The 21,630-nt window shown below is 47.4% G+C and overlaps 1 protein-coding gene across 5 annotated transcripts in view; it reads left to right on the top strand.

The window, feature by feature from the left end:
• Nucleotides 1-21,630, top strand: part of VPS53 (VPS53 subunit of GARP complex) — a 171,721-nt gene that overhangs the window by 146,711 nt on the left and 3,380 nt on the right. For 4 of the 5 annotated variants that reach the window (XM_023193352.2, XM_023193353.2, XM_023193356.1 and 1 more), the window contains 3 exons: nucleotides 4,767-4,915; nucleotides 8,981-9,050; nucleotides 20,432-20,569. In XM_023193352.2, coding sequence (XP_023049120.1) covers nucleotides 4,767-4,915; nucleotides 8,981-9,050; nucleotides 20,432-20,569 — 357 coding nt within the window. Of the gene's footprint in view, nucleotides 1-4,766; nucleotides 4,916-8,980; nucleotides 9,051-20,431; nucleotides 20,570-21,421; nucleotides 21,619-21,630 lie in introns of those variants that run through there. The other variant, XM_023193354.3, reaches the window with a different exon arrangement.

The following is a 21,630-nucleotide window of genomic DNA, read 5'->3' as shown; positions in this document are numbered from 1 at the left end:
GATAAACGTTCCCTCAGCGCCGGGTGCATAGTAGGTGCTTGATAAACATTCCTTCAGTGCTGGGTGCGTAGTAGGTGCTTTATTAACATTCCTTCAGCGCCGGGTGTGTAGTAGGTACTTGATAAACGTTCCCTCAGTGCCTGGTGTGTAGTAGATGCTTGATAAACGTTTCTTAAGTGCCCGGTGCGTAGTAGGTGCTTGATAAACGTTCCCTCAGGGCCAGGTGCGTAGTAGGTGCTTGATAAACGTTCCCTCAGCGCCGGGTGCGTAGTAGGTGCTTGATAAACGTTCCCTCAGCGCCGGGTGCATAGTAGGTGCTTGATAAACGTTCCCTCAGCGCTGGGTGCATAGTAGGTGCTTGATAAACGTTCCCTCAGCGCCCGGTGCGTAGTAGGTGTTCAATAAACGTTCCTTCAGTGCCCCGTGCGTAATAGGTGCTTGATAAAGGTTCTTTCAGTGCCTGGTGTGTGGTAGGTGCTTGATAAAGGTTCCTTCACCTCTTTGGTCCCCACCCAGTGCTCAGTGCCGTGCTGCGCTTGCCAAAGGTACCTATAAATATAACTGATGCTGCGGGAGTGAAAGGAGCCCACCAGGCGTCAGAGTGAGAGTGAGCGTGTAGGTGCGTGCCTGAGTAAAGTCTACTGCTTGAGGCCAACACCCCGGCAGTCTCAATTATAATATGAGACTTCAGTTGCCTGAAATGCTCCCAGAGCCCAACTGACTGAGTCTATGCTCTGTGTCTCTCTAATCCAGGGAAGAAGTAGGAATTTTAAGTATTCAGATTTTTAAGAAACCTCTTTCCAAGCTTCGTATGGCAATAGGAAAAAACGAGATCCATTGAAGCTAGTTGTGGAGCGCTGTTCTCTGATCAAAGTTCCTGCTACAGTAGGCTCTCTCTAGAAAGAGTGCTGGCCCCCCAGCCCCGCCGTGGAGTGTCACACAGAGCACACACTTCCTGCCCAGGCAGCGGAAGCCGGGCTCTGGGTACACTCTGGGCCCCGCAGTCTCTTCCTGTGGTGGTTAGACTGAGTCCCAGAGGCGCTTATCATTTTTATGTCTTCAAATTGTCTTGTGTAGATAGTACCAGTTGAACGCTATTTGTATTCAACTCTACCCAAGCCCCCTAAACAAAAAGCACAACAAGAAACAATTTTAAGTGTAGAGGGGTGACTTATAAATGTCCAATGAAAAGTTTACCTGCAAAAGTTGAGGTCTTATTTCTACTGATGGCTTTTCATGATGTTTGTTCTTCCAACGCAAGGCACTGTTTGTTTCCTTTTTTGAAAGAGTTCTTTGGGCCGGGCGTGGTAGCTCACGCCTGTAATCCTAAGACTGGGAGGCTGAGGCAGGAGGATTGCTTGAACCAGGGAGTTCAAGACCAATCTGGGCAACACGGTGAGACCCCCGTCTCTACAGAAAGTTAAAAAAAAAAAAAGTTTTTTTGTAATTAGCTGGGCATGGTAGTGTACACCTGTGGTCCTAGCTACTTGGGAGGCAGAGCTGGGAGGATTGCTGGAGCCCAGGAAGTCAAGGCTGCCATGAACTATGATTGTACCACTGCACTCCAGCCTGGGCAACAGAGACTCTGTCTCAAAATAAAAAAGAAAGAAAGAGTCCTTTGCTTGATCACTGTGTTTCATTAGCTTCTCCTTGAGAAACAGGCCTTACCTTGAACGAAGGCCTACTTAAGTGCTTTTATTCTTTTTTGCAGGCAAAGGCGGTGGGGCGGGGGGTGGGGGTGGGTCTGGGGGGAAGTTGTCTAGCAAGCACCTTGGTGTGGGGTTTGGGCTTTGGATAGACCTGGTTGTCCCAGCTGTGCAATTTTGTGCAAGATACCAAATCTCTTTGAGCCTTTTTAATTTCCTCCTCTACAAGGTTGCTGTGAGAACGAAGTGAGATCATGTATGAATAGTAAATGAGATGATGTATGTTTAGGGCCGGGCACAGTGACCTGCAAAGTTCGGTCTCAATGTAGCTGTCTCAGGCAGTAGCAGTTCAGGCTGTGACCCAAACCTTCAGTCATCCATGGTGGATGACGGCGAGCATCAGACGTCTGAGGCTGGAGTGCAGCGGTAGAATCGCAGCTCCCTGCAACCTCAACCTTCTGGGCTCCAGTGACCCTCCGGCCTCAGCCTCCCTCGCTGAGACTGTAGGTGTGTGCCACATATTTTAAAAATAAGGTCACCTTTTATTGTTTTCTAGTACTTTAAATCCCTTTCTTAGTTCACTGAGCTGACTTAAGTTTAAAATCATGAATCCATTTGGCTTTTGCTAATACTTCTTTTAACTTGACTGATGGAGTCGTGACTGGCCAGAGTATTAAAGCAAATCAGCTCTTTCCACGTGTTTCCAAATGTGGGCACACACCGACCTGGCCAGCGATTATCGAGGAGCTAGGTGAGGAGCGTGCGGAATAACCCGTGGAAGTGGAAGAAATCCCGGCCCCTGCTCGGTCTTGCTTCAGAGTCACTTTGTAACTGGTGACTGAGCACGTCACCACCTCCTTTCATGGAGGACTGTCATGTTTCGATCATTGCTGATAAACTGTTTTGAGATTTTGAAATACACAAAGCTGCCAGCCTGGAAAGTAATAGTAATTTCTGTGGAAGAGCGTTGCGTCAATGGGCTTTGGGGCGTCAAACCCTCCCAGGTCGCTGTGTCTCCCCAGAGCATTCTGCTCCGAGTCCTGCTGCAGAGCCCAGGAAACGCTGACAGCACCTGAATTTTGGCCTCACCCTGTGAGCTCATTTAAAATCACCTAGGATGCTCATTGTTTGGATGGGTCAAATCTTCAGAATCAAATGGAAAAAGAAGCCTCTTGCGTAAGATAAAAGATAATGAGGAAAACATTTCATGTAACCAAAACATTAGAATATTAAGTCAGGTCATATTAGACCTTTCTACTGTTTCTTCATTGTTGGTTTCTGTTTTTTCCCAGTAATAAATGTGAGCTCTTTTTCCTGTGTGGAGCCTGGTTATGAAGCCTTGCGTAAGACTCTCCACGTCTCTGGGCCTTGGTTTTCTTATCTGTGAAATGAAGGTGGAGGTCCCTTCCTGCTTTCCTGTGGTTCTGTGTGTACACATCCCTAAAGCTTTTAGAATACAAATATCCACTGATTTGAAAAAGCATTAGGAGTCATTTGAGCTTCCCATGGCTGGGGACCCATCCACGTGCGATGTGATTCTTTTAAACAAGCTCTCTCAGTATTGAATTTTTCCTTTCCCCAGGAGCTCTATAAAAATAGTGTTTTCTTGCCAGAGACACTGGGGCCTCAGAACTACTAACCTCCTTCTATGAACATTTTATATGGTTTGTGTTTGGCTTAGGATCTCTTTAACAGACCGTCCAGCTCCACTGTGAGAGGCTGACTCAGCAGAACCCTCCAGACCATTCCCACTCTTCGGGATTAGCGTGCCCTTCCCTGCCAGCCTGGGGCAGACTGGGAGCTGGTGCTGCGCCCATCTCCTGCATGCCGCCTCTAGGGATGGCACACTGCAGCACTGCCTCCTTCTGTTCCCAGGACTCAGTGCTGCCAAGTGCCACGTAGCCCAGGAATCCAGCCAGTTTGCTGTAGGTGTTTTCCAGAGCCTGCCGTTAGGGCTCAGGTTGAAGCAGGTCTGTCAGTTTTGTTCACAGCCTGTTCAGGGACCACCTTGGTGCTCTCAGCAGTGTTCCCCCCTGCGCCTGACTCCTGCCCTGTTCCCCATGTTTCTGTCTTACCCTCTGGTCCACCCGAGTCTTTGCCAGAGATTCTGTTTCCCTTCTCCTTACTGAAATCCTGACATGATCCGTAGTTTTAGGAGTGTAAGATTCTACACGCATACCTCTTCAAGTGTTTTATTATGGAATATATTCAAAAGCAGAGGAAACAATATGGTCAGCCTCATGTACCTGCCACTCAGTTTCACGATCTTATCTCATCTGCACCTCTTCCCAGTAACTTCATCCCCACACGTCACGTCATTTCTAGTTTTCTGTGTTAAAGAATCCCAAACTCCTCCCAGCTGACCGGAGAGAAAGGGGTCTGTGAATTCCCCTCTGGGTTTCATGCCATTCAGCCCAGCCGCCGCTCTCATCTCCCAGGCTGCCAGTCAGCTTGGGAGTGGCTGTTCCTCCCTGTCCTGCTGCAGTCCCCTGCTGTGGGGCACTCGGCAGGAGAACAGGATCCTTTACGAGTGGGTAGCTTAGCTGGGAAGGGAAGGCTGTTTCAGGCATGGTGGGGACAAGGCAGGAAAAGGAAAGGGCCTGGGTCAACCTCACTGTCGGGTCCACTGGACACACTTGGTTTTGTCCTGAGTGTCAGTCCCTACGAACACATAAGAAATTCCCCCAGGATTGGCTCAAGCCTGTAATCCCAGCACTTTGGGAGGCCGAGACGGGTGGATCACGAGGTCAGGAGATCGAGACCATCCTGGCTAACACGGTGAAACCCCGTCTCTACTAAAAATACAAAAAACTAGCCGGGCAAGGTGGCGGGCGTCTGTAGTCCCAGCTACTCCGGAGGCTGAGGCAGGAGAATGGCGTGAACCCGGGAGGCGGAGCTTGCAGTGAGCTGAGATCCGGCCACTGCACTCCAGCCCGGGTGGCAGAGCAAGACTCCATCTCAAAAAAAAAAAAAAAAAGAAATTCCCCCAGGACAAAAGCACCTGATTCCTGAGATATCAAAGCTGGGACCTGATTTCCACTCCAGCCCCTCCCTTCCCCAGCAACAGGCGACACCGTTCTCCCGCGAGGGATTCAGCACCTCGTCCTTTCTCCCTTACAGATGCAGTGGCAGAACGTGGAGCACGTTGGGGACCAGAGCCCCTACGTCACCTCTGTCATCCTGCACATCAAGCAGAACGTCCCCATCATCCGTGACAACCTGGCCTCCACACGCAAGTACTTCACTCAGTTCTGCATTAAATTTGCAAAGTGAGTCCTGGGCATTCTCATCTCTGGGCTCTTTTTTTTTTTTTCTCTTTTAATAGACTTTATGTTTTAGAACAGTTGTAGGTTCATAGCCAAATTGAGCAGAAAGTTCCGAGCTTTCCCGTGTACGTGACCCCCACACATGCACAGTCTTCCCATCACCGACACCCCACACACAAAGTGGCACATTCGTTACGGTAGATGAACCTGTATCGACACGGCATTGTCACCCGGACTCCGTGACGTCGTGCTGGACCTTCCCTGGGTCTGGACAAATGGACAGTGACGTGTGGCCGCCATTTCAGTGTCACACTCAACTGGGTTGTTTTTAAAACCATACTTGCCACCAGCATCCTCACAATTTGAGTGTCTGCACCATCCAGCTAGGGTTCTTTCTGGTGCCAGCAGTACTAATTTTAATACCATACTTGCCACCAGCATCCTCACAGTTTGGGTGTCCCCACTACCCAGCTGGGGTTCGTTCTGGTGCCTGCAGTACTAATTTTAATTTGTACACAAAAGAAGCTTACTAGTAAAACGAAATCTACTACTTAAAGTCATAGGCAACAGTACCAGCAGTACAGTTCCCAGCCACGTCAAGGCAAACAGAAGTGAACGGGGCCTACTGTTGTTTTGAACTGTGCAGGCATGCACACCGCTTGCCTAGGATTGGATGATTAAAATTCTTTTTCAGGGATTCCCTGTATGCATTCTGTTTCTCTGAGTGGCTTATAAATGCCTCTTAAGGGTAGGAGCCATCAGTTCTGTTTCTTTTGAGCCTTCTTCCCCTCCCTCCCCCTGGTATTTTTTACCATGGCTGCTAGAATTTATCTGTTAATACTTGGACACACTCTTGTTCCGAGGCAGGCACTAGAAATTGGGATGCCCAAGTCAGGGAGCTCCATGGCCGAGGCAGGTGAGTGCGCCCTGAGCCGGCGTCTTCCTGCCGTGTCCTCGGGTGTGGCCATTTCTGCCCTGAGTTTTGAAGCGAGGAAATAGTTTGGTCCTTTGCCGATCACCATCTGGCTTAGCACCCTTTCCCGTGCTACCAGGCGGTGTTGAGGGTCAGTGTCTCCTCTGACCAGTTATCAAGCAAGCATTTTGGCAGACTTCTCAGGGAAGGGCTTCAGGAGGGTCAGCCCAGGCCAAGCTACTGTATCTGGGTTGTTCCCATCGAGGCCCCAGCTGGCGATTCAGGACTCCAAGTTTCTGTCTTCCCCAAATCTCTCCTGGTTTCCCTCTGCCTCACAAATGAACCCCTCAGGACTAACAATTATGGAGCAGCTTGTGGTGTCAGCTTTACTTTCTAGTTTGTCAAGAAAGTATAGAGTGGACTCTCCAGGGAGGCATTACTGTTTGCAGATGGCAGATGGACCAGGAGGTGGAATTCCCTCACTCCCTGGGTGCCCATTAGTGTGTAAGAAGCGCTGCTGATAAATCACATTGTGACACTCCCCATAACTGCTGGAGGAAGCAGCGTCTCTGTAAAAATTTACTGTGACTGAAAATCTCCAGGGTGGCTGCTCCGGGGTCTGATTGAGTTTCTGTTAAGTGAAGGAGGAGTCGGTTGACTTAGCCAGTCCCAGCGTCTCCCTTCTCAGTCATATCATTGAGCTGATACGTTAAGTGAAGGAGGAGCTGGTTGACTTAGCCAGTCTCAGCGTCTCCCAGCACCAGCCTCACATTCTCTCAGAGCCCTTGAGTTTCATTGCTAAGCCCAGGTTGAGTGCACGGGGAATTGGATGCCCGTCCTCACATCTGGAATCGTTCAGCCTGGGATCTAGGAAGTGGTTTTCTGTTTTCATCCATGGTGCCTTCTCATCTTGGTAAAATCCTGCTTAACAGAGGTGGGCTTGTGAGGAGACCCTTCCCTGGCCAAGGGCAGCAGCCACCACCGCCCTGATGGCCCAGAGACCTTGGCAGTTGCCCAGCACACTGCTTGGTCTTCTTCCCACAGGACGTGTGTCAGGTCCTCATATTCCCCCACCCCACCTGTAGAGTAGTATAGACAGCCAGTTCAGGGGCACAGCCAAAGCTTTTTTTTTTTCTTTTCAATACAGGGTCTCACTCTGTTACCCAGGCTGGAGTGCAGTGGCGCGATCACAGCTCACTGCAGCCCCCATCTCCTGGGCTTAGGTGATTCTCCCACGTCAGCCTCCTGAATAGCTGGGATTACAGGTGCTTGGCACCCCACCTAGCTAATTTTTCTGTTTTGTGTAGAGATGAGATTTTGCCATGTTGCCTAGGCTGGTCTCAAACTCCTGGGCTCAAGCAGTCCGCCTGCCTCGGCCTCTCAGAGTGCTAGGATTCTAGGCATGAGCTGCTGTACCCAGCCCAGAGCATGTTCTAATGTGAAGCAATTTAGGTTACAAACCATTGTGTGCACAGTTGCCATTGGTCATGAGTTCAGTCTCACATTACTTGTCTGGCTCTGGTTTCCAGCACTGAGGAATTCTTTCCAAATAGCCCCTTGTTTATTCTCCTTCCTGATCACAAGTCACCTCCAGATCCGATCTCCAGACTCCAGTTTCCTCTCCCTTAGCTTCCTTTCTACCCCACCCATGCACAACCATCGATGTTTCCTTTTACCTCTGTTTGCTGTCTAAGCAATAGCAGCCTTTCCTACTGAGACATCAGAATCCACAGCCTGGTGGAAACTGCAGTTGAACCACAAGCAGCTTCCCTCATCCACGGAGCTGATCCTCCTCCATTCATCAAGGAGATGATGAGACAAATCTCACAGTAGTGGTTGGGAGGGTAAAATGAGAAACCACATAGTAACTTCCTAGTAAAGTGCTGATACCAAGCTGACATTCAGAACGTGGTAGGTGGCCGGGCGCGGCGGCTCACGCCTGTCATCCCAGCGCTTTGCGGGGCCAAGGCAAGCGGATCACTTGAGGCCAGAAGTTCGAGACCAGCCTGGCCAACATGGTGAAACCCCTTCTCTACTAAAAATACAAAAATTAGCCAGGTGTGGTGGGCGCCTGTAATCCCAGCGACTGAGGAGGCTGAGGCACGAGAATGGCTTGAACCCGGGAGGCGGAGCTTGCAGTGAGCCGAGATTGCGCCACTGCACTCCAGCCTGGGTGACAGAGCAACACTCTGTCTCAAAAAAAAAAAAATGTATGATTGATTCAATATGCGTTCACTTGAGCGTCTCCTGTGTCTCAGACCCAGCGTTAAATGCTTTGGCCTGATAAACATGGCCCCCATCTTCATTTGCCTTAACAGTCAGGTGAGGCAAAATGGACCCGTAAGCAAATGAGCATAATGAAGTAGGTTAGATGTGAGGGTGGAGGCCTGCGGACTCCATGGAGAGTACGGCGAAGGCAATGGAAGAAAGGCTTTCTAGAGACGCCGTTGAACAGGATCTGAGAGGTGCGTGTGTACTGACCCTTCTAGGAAAGGCAGTCCAGGCGAGGGAGCAGTGTAGGCATTAAATAGCCCCAGAATCCTGGGATCTGCAAGCAGCTCGGTTGGGTTGAAGCTTAGGGAGGCCAGGGCTTAGCAGGATGAGGCTGGAGACGGAGAATGAAGAATCAGGGAAGCCTGGCCAGGCTCAGTGACTCAAGCCTGTAATCCCAGCACTTCTGGAGCCTGAGGGAGGAGGACTACTTGAAGCCAGGAGTTTGAGCCCAGCCTGGGCAACATAACGAAATCCTGCCTCTACAAAAGAATTAAAAATTAACCAGGTGTGGTGCCTGTAGTCCTTTCATCCAGTCTGATTGGGCCAGCTTCGATCGTATCCCCTCTCAGGACACAAAGTAGTCACCAAAGGAATGCTGTGCTCTGACCGGCTGAGAATAGTTAGAGTTCGCTGGAGGTCTAGGATGGATGCGGTTTCCCCAGGCCTGCCAGGGCCTCATGTCACTAAACAAACCCAAAAACCAGGGCTTCGCTCAGAAGAAAAATAAGGTCATGGGTGCTGGTGGGTGACAGTGGAGGCCACTTCCATTCTTCATTAAAAGAGGTTTTATCATGGAGATACGTGGAACCTTAAAAAAAGTTTTTGCATTTGTTTCCTCAAGAAAGAATAAGCCTAATTTGTCACTTCTTTTTTATCCACAGCTCCTTCATTCCCAAATTCATCACCCACCTCTTCAAGTGCAAGCCCATCAGCATGGTGGGGGCAGAGCAGGTGAGTGGACTCAGTACCAGGCGTTTGCAGCTTTTGTTGTAGATCAAGCACATATTCTTATAGTCCAGATCTACGCGGCAGGAATAAAATTGATGATGTCCCCTGTTTGGGGACAGTATGATGACTTACCCGGAAGGTTTCTTAATTCATTCTTCCATTTATTTTTAAAAATTTTGTTTGAATGCCTACTAAGTTCTGGGTGCAGGGTATAACACAGCAAGCACCACAGAAAGGGCCCTGCTCCTAGTGCTCACACTCCAATAAGAAGAGGTAGCTGGGCATGGCGGCTCATGCTGTAACCCCAGCACTTCAGGAGGCCTGGGCGGGCGGATCACCTGGGGTCAGGAGTTTGAGACAAACCTGGCCAACATGGTGAAACCCCATCTCTACTAAAAATACAAAAATTAGCTGGGCATAGTGGCAGGCACCTGTAATCTCAGCTACTCGGGAGGCTGAGGCAGGAGAATCACTTAAACCTGGGAGGCGGAGGTTGCAGTGAGCCAATATCACACCACTGTACTACAGCCTGGGTGACAAAGTGAGACTCCATCCCAAAAAAAAAAAGAAAAACTAAAGAAAAACTTGGGATACCGGCCAGGCGTGGTGGGTCAGGCCTGTCATCCCAGCACTTTGGGAGGCCGAGGCGGGCAGATCATCTGAGGTCAGGAGTTTGAGACCAGCCTGGCCAACATGGTGAATACTGTGTCTACTAATAATACAAAAAATTAGCCGGGCGTGGTGGTGGGTGCCTGTAATCCCAGCTACTCGGGAGGCTGAGGCAGGAGAATCGCTTCTACCTGGGAGGTGGAGGTTGCAGTGAGCCGAGATCACACCACTGCACTCCAGCCTGGGCAACAAGAACAAAACTCCATCTAAAAAAAAAAAAAAAATTAGCCAGGTGTGGTGATGCATGCCTGTAATCCCAGCTATTCGGGAGGCTGAGACAGGAGAATCACTTGAAGGTGGAGGTGGAGCTTGCAGTGAGCCCAGATCACACCATTGCACTCCAGCCTGGGCAACAGAGTAAGATTCCATCTCAAAAAAAAAAAAAAAAAAGAATAAATCCCAGTGACAGGAGGCTGAGATGGGAGGATCACTTGAGGCCAGGAGTTCAAGACCAGCCTGGGCAACATAGTGCAACCCCATCTCTCAAAAAAATAAAATATTGGCCGGGCGCGGTGGCTCAAGCTTGTAATCCCAGCACTTTGGGAGGCCGAGACGGGTGGATCACGAGGTCAGGAGATCGAGACCATCCTGGCTAACACGGTGAAACCCCGTCTCTACTAAAAATACAAAAACTAGCCGGGCGAGGTGGCGGGGCGCCTGTAGTCCCAGCTACTCGGGAGGCTGAGGCAGGAGAATGGCGTCAACCCGGGAGGCGGAGCTTGCAGTGAGCTGAGATCCAGCCACTGCACTCCAGTCCGGGTGACAGAGCGAGACTCCGCCTCAAAAAAAAAAAAATAAAATAAAATAAAATAAAATATTAGTTAGGCACAATGGTCTACACCTACAGACAGCTGCTCAGGAGGCTGAAGTGGGAGGATTCTTTGAACCCAGGCCGAAGTGAGCTGTGATCATGCCACTGCACTGAAGCCTGGACAACAGAGTAAGACGCCATCTTCCCTGCAAAAAGAAAAAAAAAAAAGGTATTTTAATAATTATGGTAAGCTCAGACCCAAAGCCAGTATCTTCAGAAAAATGCCAGTTCATCCAGTGCTTACGTCCATTGTTATTTTTTTAACAAACCCACAATCAACATCCTCTGTTTACTTCCGTTTTGAGGTGTGGATGAGAAAACCATCTGCTGGAACTGGAGTTTTACTTCCTCAGACCCCGGGCCAGTGCAGATGGGCGGTAGGGAGTGTGGGTCTTGACAGGCCCCGACTGGGGAGGGCATGGGTGGGAACTACAGGGCAACGTGGCCCCTGAAGGATTCTCACCTGAGTTGAGGTTTAGCTGGGCCTATATTTGCCCTGATGTGTGGGTCTTGAAATGCAAGTAGCCATGTAGCTGTGGGCGTGTTGACTCAGGCAGCAGGACCATCAGAATCAAGTCAGCTCAGCCGTGTTCACAGACTCAGAGAGACGCTGCCTCCAGTCATGGAGTGGCTGCCATCCAAACTTCAACAAATCTGTGGCATTGGAAGCTAAGATTTAGCCCCACCTCAGCTGTGTCTGCCTTGCCACAAGGATGCCAGATCCTGAATGGAGGTCTTGCTTTAATACTTATGCTGAAACTGCGACGGGAGACATTTTTCTGCTCTCTGTTCTCTGAGTACTGTATGAAGTGAATTACTTATCTTGGGGCCCCAGAGTCCTCGAGCGGTTGCAAGGGCACGTGGAACTGACCCACACCAATGTGGATCATGCTTCTTGCTAGTTTGTGATCTTCAGAGCATCCTGATGTGCGGGCTCATCCCTGATTTGCAGGGTCATTAGTTAGTCTTATGGCTGTGTTCACCTATGAAAGCTTTTTGCTCCCTTGAGATTAAGGATAAGACAAGAATGTCCGCCGTCACCATTTCTGTCCCATGTTGTCGTTGAAGTCCTGGCTAGGACAACAAGGCAAAACATAAAGTATTTTTAAAAGAAACAAAATATATACAGGTTAGAAAGGAGGAAACTAAGCTGTCATTTTTCATGGCATATGTGATTATGAGTGATAAATCTAAAAGGATCTACAGATAACCTGTTAGAATATAAATTTAGCAGGCCGGGCACAGTGGCTCACACCCTTAATCCCAACACTTTGGGAGGCCGAGGCAGGCGGATCACAAGTTCAGGAGTTCAAGACCAGCCTGACCAACACAGTGAAACCCTGTCTCTACTAAAAATACAAAAATTAGCCAGGTGAGGTGTCGCATGCCTGTAATCCCAGCTACTTGAGAGGCTGATGCAGGAGAATTGCTTGAACCTGGGCGGTTGCAATGAGCTGAAATTGCGCCACTGCACTCCAGCCTGGGTGACAGAGACTGCATCTCAAAAAAAAAAAAAAAAAAGAATATAAATTTAGCAATGTTGCTGGCTGTAAGGAAAGTGTTTTAAAATATATTTCTATATACCAGCAGCAAACAATGTAAAAATGAACATTTTTTAGTGAAATACTTTTTTCTTTTTTTGTTCTGTTGCCCAGGCTGGAGTGAGTACAGTGGCACAATCATAGCTCACTGCAGTCTCAACTCCTGGACTCAAGCCATCCTCCTGCCTCAACTTCTCAAGTAGCTGGGACTACAGGAAATGTGCTACCACGCCTGGCTTTTTTTTTTTTTTTTTTTTTTTTTTTTGGTAGATACAGAGTCTACCTCCCTGTGTCGCCCAGGCTGGTCTCATACTCCACCCTCTTCAGCCTCCCGAAGTGCTGTGATTCCAGGCATGAGGCATGGCTCCCAGCCTTAAATGAAATAATTTACAATAACATCAGGAAACGTTAAATACCTAGGGGTAAATCTATCAAAAATATACAAGTCTTCTACACAGAAAACTGTATAATATTAAGACACAGAATCCACAAAGACCTTTAAAATGACAGGATAGCTGATGTTCATTGATAAGAAAGACTCAGAAAGAGAGAAATGTGGAGTCTTTGTGAGCCTGCTGTGGCTGAGGAGGCTGCCCAATAAAAAATGAATAACAATTTAAGAAGCGGTAGATTATTCCAAAATTAATCTGTAGATACAATTCAATCCTAATTACTGTATCAGTTTATCTATAGATACAGTAGAATGCCAGCAGAGGGGTGTGTGTGTGTGTGTGTGTATGAATTGATACGATGATTTTAAAAGTTAGATGAAAATACAGAAGACAACAGCTAAAATAATCTTAGAACAGAATTAGAGGAGTTAAAGCTCAGGGTATCCAGACTTATTGTAATAGTATTGTAATTAGAGTAGTGTGGCACTGGCCCCAGGGACAGATAGGCCAACAGAGCAGATCTGAGCTGCGGAATAGACCCACACATATGTAGACACTTGATTTATGACCAAAGTGGCATCATTCAGTTTAGGAAAGAGAGTCTTTTCATTTTCAGGAAATAGTGCTGGGTAATTGGATATCCATATTGGAAAAAAATTTATCTTGACCTTTGCCACATACCATATATAAAAAATCAATCCAAAGAGGATTTGGGGAAATTAGAACATTCATACATTGCTGGTGGGCATGCAAAACGGTACAGCCATTTTGGAAAACAGTTTGGCATTTACATAGACTTACCACAGGGCCCAGCAATTATGCTCCTAGATATATACCCAAACGAATTGAAAAAGGCAGGGCATGGTGGCTCACACCTGTAATCCCAGCACTTTGGGAGGCCGAGGCAGGCAGATCAACTGAGGTCAGCAGTTCGAGACCAACTTGGCCAACATGGTGAAACCCCGTCTCTACTAAAAATATAAAAATTAGCCGGACACGGTGGCTTGCACTTGTAAACCCAGCTACTCGGGAGGCTGAGGCAGGAGAATAGCTTGAACCTGGGAGGCAGAGGTTGCAGTGAGCCGAGATTGTGCCACTGTACCTCCAGGCTGGGTGACAGTGTAAGACTGTCTCAAAAAAAAAAGAATTGAAAAAAATATGTTCGGCCGGGCACGGTGGCTCAAGCCTGTAATCCCAGCACTTTGGGAGGCCGAGACGGGTGGATCACGAGGTCAGGAGATGGAGACCATCCTAGCTAACACGGTGAAACCCCGTCTCTACTAAAAAATACAAAAAACTAGCTGGGCGAGGTGGCGGGCTCCTGTAGTCCCAGCTGCTTGGGAGGCTGAGGCAGGAGAATGGCGTAAACCCAGGAGGCGGAGCTTGCAGTGAGCTGAGATCCAGCCACTGCACTCCAGCCCGGGCGACAGAGCAAGACTCCGTCTCAAAAAAAAAAAAAAAAAAAATGTGTTCACACAAAAACTTGTATACAAATATTCATAGCAGCACCATTTATAATAGCCAAAAAGTAGAAATAACTCAAATATCCACCAGCTGATGATAAACAAAATGTGGTCTATCCATACAAGGGAATATTACTCAGCCATTCAAAGGAATAAGGTACCCATTCACGCTACAGCATGAAGAGTCTTGAAACCATGTTAAGCGAAAGAAGCCAGACAGGAAAAGCCACCTATTGTGTGAGTCTGCTTTTATGGAATGTCCAGAACAGGCACATCCGTGAAACAGAAAGTAGATGAATGGTTGGCAAAGGCTGAGGGAGGGGAGATGGGAATGGCTGCTAATGGGTAAGGGTTTCTTTCTGGGGTGATAACGTGTTCTGAAACCAGATCATGCTGACAACTGCACAACCTCGTGAATAGACCTTAAAAACCACTGAATTGTACACTTCCAAAAGGTACATTTTGTGGTTTTTGAATTATATCTTCATTTTTAGAAAATTAATTCCAGATGGATTATGGCTGTAAAAAATAAGGCAATTAAGCTTCTGGAAGATACAATATAAGAGAATATCTTTATGACCTTGGGTTAGGCAAAGATCCCTTAAACAAAACATTAAAAGCACTAACCATAAAAGAAAGGATTGGTTATTTTGAGTACTTAAGGCCTTGGCCAGGTGTGGTGGCTTTTGCCTATAATCCCAGCACTTTGGGAGGCTGTGGCAGGAAGATTGCTTGAGCTCAACAGTTTGAGATCAGCCTGGGCAACACAGCAAGACCCCATCTCTACAAAACAATTTGAAAATTAGCCAAGTGTGGTGGCACATGTCTGTAGTGCTAGCTACTCGGGAAGCTGAGACAGGAGGATCAGTTGAGCCAAGGAGTTTGAGGTTGCAGTGAGCTATGATCGCACCACTGCACTCCAGCCCAGGTGACGGAGAAAGACCCTGTCTATAATAATAATAATTTAAAAGATTGATGATACCAAGTGTTGGGAAGCATGTGGAGCAGCTGGAACTTTCCTACGTGGTGGTAGAAATGGAAGTGAGCATGGCCACGTTGGAAAGCTCCTAGGCGTTAGCCAAACATATGCCTACCCTATGATCCAGCAGTTCCACTCTTGAGTAGCTTCCACCTTAGAGAAATGAGGACTTTATGACCACCAAAGACGTGTGCACGAACGTTCACAGCAGGTTCATGAGCAGGAAATAAGCTACAGTGATAGAGGGCAGGAGAGTTTGTTGGGAGGGAAAGGAGAGCATTGACTGGACGAGAGCATGAGGGAGGCTTCAGAGATGCCAGAAGTGTGCTCTGTCTTCTGTTAGGCAGCAGGGTGTGCACGCGTCTAAATGTTGATCGAACGGCATACGTGGTGTTTGTGTACTCTGTGAAAGTTATACCTAATTTTTTCAAAAAGAAAAAGAAATAGAACATGTGTCCACCTTGGTCCATCCCTCCTGACAGCCTGAGCTCTCTCCCCTGTGCCACCTCACTGAAGAACTTTCTCTGGTGGGACCAATATGGTTCACATACGTGGTTTTGTTCACATGGTTCTTTGTCTTCTAGGAGTGTGGGCCTGTTTCTTATTTACTCATATTTTCATCACTATTGATAGTCATCATGTCCCCAAGAATTGTGGGAGGCTCCTTAAGAAGCAAAGAACGCCTCTCAAAGATTTCCATTGCTGTGTGATCGGCGTTCATGGGCATGGCATACTGGCCACCCTCGCAGCCCGGCAGCCTGTCAGCAACTTTAGCCGGCCCCACCACCCCAGAAGTTATTGCTGAGGCAGAAACGAATTTGGCAATAGCCACCTCTTACCCAATGTCTCATGCCTAAGAAGATGAATTATCAACATTTCAAAGATGAAAACTAGCAGATTTTCATGATAAATGGGACCTTTCTGTCTTTACTTCCCACGGAGAGCCGCCAAATCTGTCAGGCTCGTTCCCGCCTTTTCTGACTGCCTTGCTTTACATAAAACCTGAGACCAGGGTTTTCACCTCTCAGCTGAATTTTATGGTGACTGGCCAGGGAATGAAAGTGTCACATCTCCCTGTATATGAGGGACACTAGAGAATTATGTCTGGTGCATTCAAACCCTTCTTGTCACTTAAGACTATACAATTATTTATGCATATAATATATCTCTGGGAAGTAGAAAAAGTAGGAAATATCTCCATATGCTTTAAAATATCATGACTGGTTTTTTTTCCTACCAACAAATGAATACTAAGACATGGCTTTGATTTTGACAAGGCTCTCAAAATTTGCTACATGGAATACAGAGTTGAGTCCTGAATGGTATTCTTTAAACAAAAATTCCAGTTAATTAATGTACAGAAAATGAGGTAAAAAACAGTAGCTAACCACCCGGCTCAGCAAAATATGTAACATGTTTCCACATTTGCTTTTCATCTTTTTTTTTTTTTTTTTTTTTTGAGACTGTCTCACTGTGTTACCCAGTCTGGAGTGCAATGGTGCGATCTCAGCTCACTGCAACCTTCATCTCCCGAGTTCAAGCAATTCTTCTGCCTCAGCCTCCCAAGTAGCTGGGATTACAGGTGTGCACCACCATGTCCGGCTAATTTTTGTGTTTTTAGTAGAGACGGGGTCTCACCATGTTGGCCAGGCTGGTCTCAAACTCCTGACCTTAAGTGATCCGCCCACCTCGGCCTCCCAAAGTTCTGGGATTACAGGCGTGAGACACCACGCCTGGCCCTTTTTTTTTTTTTTCTTTCTTTTCTTAAGAGACAGGGTCCCACTCTGTCTCCCAGGCTGGAGTGCAGTGGTGCCATCATAGCTCACTGCAACCTGGAATTCCTGGGCTTACGCCATCTTCCCACCTCAGCCTCCTAAGTAGCTGAGACTACAAGTGTGTGCCACTGCACCTGGCTAATTTTTTTATTTTTGTTTTTGTAGACAAGGTTTCACTGTGTTGCCCAGGGTAATCTTGAATCCCTGGCCTCAGGCGATCCCTCTGCCTCAGCTTCCCAAAATGCTGGGATTATAGGCATGAGCCGCCACACCCAGCCTGCTTTAGATCACTTTTATGTAAAGTAAATCATTACAGTTATTGCTGAAGACCGCCCCCATGAACCCCACCCTGTCCATCCCTTCCCCCATGCCCCAAAGTAAACACTGTCCAGATTTTGATTTTATTCTCATATGTGTTTTGATATGTTGTGTGTGTATATATTCACAAATGATATATGATTTTGTTTTGCATGTTTTAAAACTATATAAATGGCATTAGACATATAATTTCCCCACTTGCTTTTTTTGCCCAACTTACTATTTTCTGAGATTTATGCATGTTGATGCATGCTGTGTGCATCCATTCATTTTAACCTCAGCATCACATTCCATTGGACAAATGAGCTGTCATTTGTTCATTCATTCCACTGTTGATGGACGTGTAGGTTGTTTCCAAACTTTTACTTTTATAAATAGCAGATGCAGGGAACGTTTTTACGTGGGCAAGAATTTCTCTAATGGATATAAGTATAAATGCTGTGTTACGGGTTATATACATCTCCAACTAAGGAAATGTTGCTAAATTTCCCCTAATGTGCTTGCACTAACTTCTATTCTCACCATGAGTCTGCATTTCAGTGTGGCCGTGCCCATGCTAGATTTATCACCTGTTTACCTCTGACTCTGATGGGTGTATTATGGACATCTGTGGCTTTAATTTGCATTTCCCAATTACTAATCAGGTGACGTGTCATTTCATATGCCTTTCGGGCATTTGAGTTTCCTCTTTTGTGAATCCAGTGTTGGCATTGTTTGCCTGTTGTGAATTCAGTGTTGGTATTGTTTGCCTGTTGTGTCACTGTTGGGATAGTTTGTCCTTTTCCTGTTGATGTGTAGGAATCTTCATGTTCTGAACCCCGTTCCCTTGTCAATGTTGCACATATCTTCTCCTGATTTGTGTCTTGTCTTTTACTTTGTTTGTTTCTTCTGATACAGACTGCTTTCATTTTAGGGTAGGTGGTTCTTTTTTTCTCGTGTTTGACATTCTTCTCCACCCATAAGCAATGAAAATAATCTCTGTATTTTTTTCTTCTTCTTCTTTCTTTCTTTTTTTTTTTTTTTTGAGACAGTGTCTTGCCCTGTCACCCAGGCTGTAGTGCAAACCTCCCAGGTTCAAGCGATTCTCCTGCCTCAGCCTCCCGAGTAGCTGGGATTACAGGCATGCGCCACCACGCCCGGCTAATTTTTGTATTTTTAGTAGAGACGAGGTTTCTCCATGTTGGTCAGGCTGGTCTCAAACTCCTGACCTCAGGTGATCCACCTGCCTCAACCTCCTAAAGTGCTGGGATTACAGGTGTGAGCCACCGCGCCCTATATTTTCTTCTTAAAGTTTTTCTTTGTATATCTAAGAATTTAATCCACCTGGAATGCTTTAGAGGCTTGTACTGGGCTCCTCGGAGGAAGAGCAGCAGTCATTTCCACTGTAGTTCTGGGAAGTGGGCTCACGCCAGGCTTTTCATGTGGGCTTGGGCAATCTGTGCCATTCCCCCTCCTGGAGGTTTACATACCATTTTCTCTGAGCCCTTGGCCTTTTCAACAAAGCAGACACTGGGATAGTAAGAATTTCCATCTCTGGAAATCCAGAAAGGTCCAAAATGCCCTGCACTTTGCTGGCTGCAGTTGAATGACCTGTGTGGCGCAGGCCTTTGACTAGCCGCAGAACCACATGAAATTGCTCTGATCTTGGTGTAATTCCTTACCACATCTAAAGTATTCCACATGAAACACTGACGCCTTCCCCACGTTTCTACCACTGTCAAAATTATAATTGCCGTAACCCTTAAGTTCACAGTATCTCTCATTACTTAGTTTCTCTTTAGTCATTCGTTCTTCTGTCCAAAGCAAAGTAAATGGGAAATTGGAGGATGCAAAGTGTCGCGGGGCCTGAAGAGTCCCATTTCTCACCTGCCAGATAGGATGACAGAAGGCTTTCCCAAAGAAGCAGGCAGTGGCAGAGTACAGGCCTTGCCCTGAACATAAGTTTGGCCGTTATCACTGGAGTTTAGTGGTGGCATTGGGAGCTGTCACCCCACTGCTGCCGTTGTCTGCTTGGTGACCATGTGGTTCCATTCTCCTAAGCCATCTCAACAGGCCAGAGTACAACCTTCTGGCTTCAGCCATTTCTCTGCTCCCTGGTTGCCAAAAGCAACAGCGGCAGCAGAGCAGGGCAGTCAGCAGGAGTCAGTGTGAGCTCGACGCCACCCAGGGACGTTTACCTGGCAACCGGAAATGGGATTCCAGCTTCCCGTCCACCTTTTGTCTCTCCCCATCCGTCGCATGAGATGAGTCTGGCGAGTTGTTAATCCTCTGGGACTTTTTCTCATCGTAAAATAGGAACAATAAATAACCTCCAGGGTAGGTAAGGCCTTACGCAGATTAAATGTGACAAAATGTTCCTCATGTCATTCCCAGCAGTCAGTGGGCTTTCAGGACCATGGGTGTCCTTCTAGATAATTGGCATCCCAGAGAACCAGAACAAATAGAGGAAAAGGTAGATTGTTGCCAGGATACAATGTTTACATTTGGGTAAATCTCCTACGTCCTCAGTAACATCCAGAGAAATTCAAAGTACAACGATAATGAGTTGCTCTTTTTTGCCTAATGAATAATCAGGATTTGATTAGTTTTCAGTGCTGATAAGGGTGCAGTCTACACTGCTGGCAGAGGTGTAAATGGGTCCATTCCATTGGAAAGATCTTAAAGTTTACACAGTCGCACACATCACAGAGTAGTGCAGAACCATTAAAAATCACGTTTCTTCTTTAGAGATAGGGTCTCACCGTGTGGCCCAGGCTAGAGTGCAGTTAAAAACCATGATTTGTTTTTTAAAGACTACAAAGATGGGAAAATAGAATATAAAAATTGTATATATTAAGTGAGAAAAACAGGTTATAAAATAGTATATACATACAGTATAATTCTGATTTAGTTTTATGGAGGGGTTGTGATTTGTTTTTGAGACAGGGTCTCCCTCTTTCACCCAGGCTGGGAGAGTTACAGTGGCACAATCTTGACTCCCTGCAGCCTCAACCTCCCAGGCTTAAGTGATCCACCCACCTCAGCCTTCCCCAGTAGCTGGGACCATAGGTGCACACTACCACGCCTGGCTAATTTTTGCATTTTTTGTAGAGGCGGGGTTTTTGCCATGTTGCCCAGGCTGGTCTGTAACTCCTGAGCTCAAGCAATCCTGCTGCCTGGGCCTCCTGAAGTGCTGGGATTACAGGTGGGAGCCATGGCTCCTGGCCCACCATGTAGTTTTTTATAGACGTACACGTAGGCTGGCTCCTTGATGTCGTTTTTCCTAGGTAATGGGAATTATACATAACTTTTTTCTTGTATATTTCTGTTTATTTCCCAAATTTTTTGCAACGAGAATGTGTTACGTGAGTAATGAGAAAAACATGACTCATTGGCCTGGGTCCACTCAGCACTGGGTCGCTGGAAGGGGCTGGTAATGCTCTGCTTTGCTCCACAGCTGCTGCTGGACACCCACTCGCTGAAGATGGTCCTGCTCGATCTCCCCTCCATTGGCTCACAGGTGGTGAGGAAGGCACCCGCCAGCTACACCAAGATTGTTGTCAAAGGCATGACCCGGGCTGAGATGATCCTCAAGGTGATGCCTTGTGTCTTTCCCGGGGATTCTGTCAAAAGGGGCTGGTTATTCAATCTCTTTTTCCGAGAAGCTTTGGTTTTGAAAGCACAGGGTAGGTCCCGTCCTCACCAGCCTCAAAGCACGGTCCACCTTCTTGGGCTGGACTGGATTTTGGCCTCATCACATATTGTTGAAAGTCTGTGGATAGTTACTGGGGCTCAGGAATTCCTTCTGACAAATGAATTTCTTTTTTTTTTTTTTTTTTTTTTTTTTGAGACGGAGTCTAGCTCTGTTGCCCAGGCTGGAGTGCAGTGGCTGGATCTCAGCTCACTGCAAGCTCCGTCTCCCGGGTTGACGCCATTCTCCTGCCTCAGCCTCCGGAGTAGCTGGGACTACAGGCGCCCGCCACCTCGCCCGGCTAGTTTTTTGTATTTTTAGTAGAGACGGGGTTTCACCGTGTTAGCCAGGATGGTCTCGATCTCCTGACCTCGTGATCCGCCCGTCTCGGCCTCCCAAAGTGCTGGGATTACAGGCTTGAGCCACCGCGCCCGGCCGACAAATGAATTTCTTGTTGTTGTGGGATTCTCTTGTAATCAGATGCAGTCAAGCTTGGAGGGTAGGTGGTCGCCACTGTGAATCAGTGTATGTCAGGGCTCTGCTTCTCAGCAGGAATGTCAGGCACAGCCCTCAGTTCCTCCCTTCCACATCAGCCTTTCTGGCTTTCTGTACTCTGCCACTTTAAATGAACTCTGAACAGATGTTGTAGTAACTGAATCTAATCAGCAAATGGATTTTTAAAAGCTCCATTTAACAAAAGACTGTACTTTGGGTGAGGAACGTCTGAAGCCCTGAGCATCTGCCTCTGGTTTCCAGCTATTTGGAAGAGCGGGGATGAGGCCTGGAGAACAGATGGTCCTGTGGCGATGTGGTCTTAAAAGCCCAGGACCTGTAGGCTCTTCAGGACACTTCCTAAACCAGATGACTCAGGGACGGCAGGAGTAGGAAGTGGCAGCAGGGCATCAGACACCGGTGGGATGTGGGTGAGGACGGAGCAGCCCGTGTGGGTGAGGACGGAGCAGCCC

Source organism: Piliocolobus tephrosceles, chromosome 16 (genome assembly GCF_002776525.5).
Source record: "Piliocolobus tephrosceles isolate RC106 chromosome 16, ASM277652v3, whole genome shotgun sequence".
In the NCBI taxonomy this organism is placed as follows: Eukaryota; Metazoa; Chordata; class Mammalia; order Primates; family Cercopithecidae; genus Piliocolobus; species Piliocolobus tephrosceles.
The sequence above is the reverse complement of the archived record's forward strand: the minus strand, read 5'-3'. Positions and strand labels throughout refer to the sequence as shown.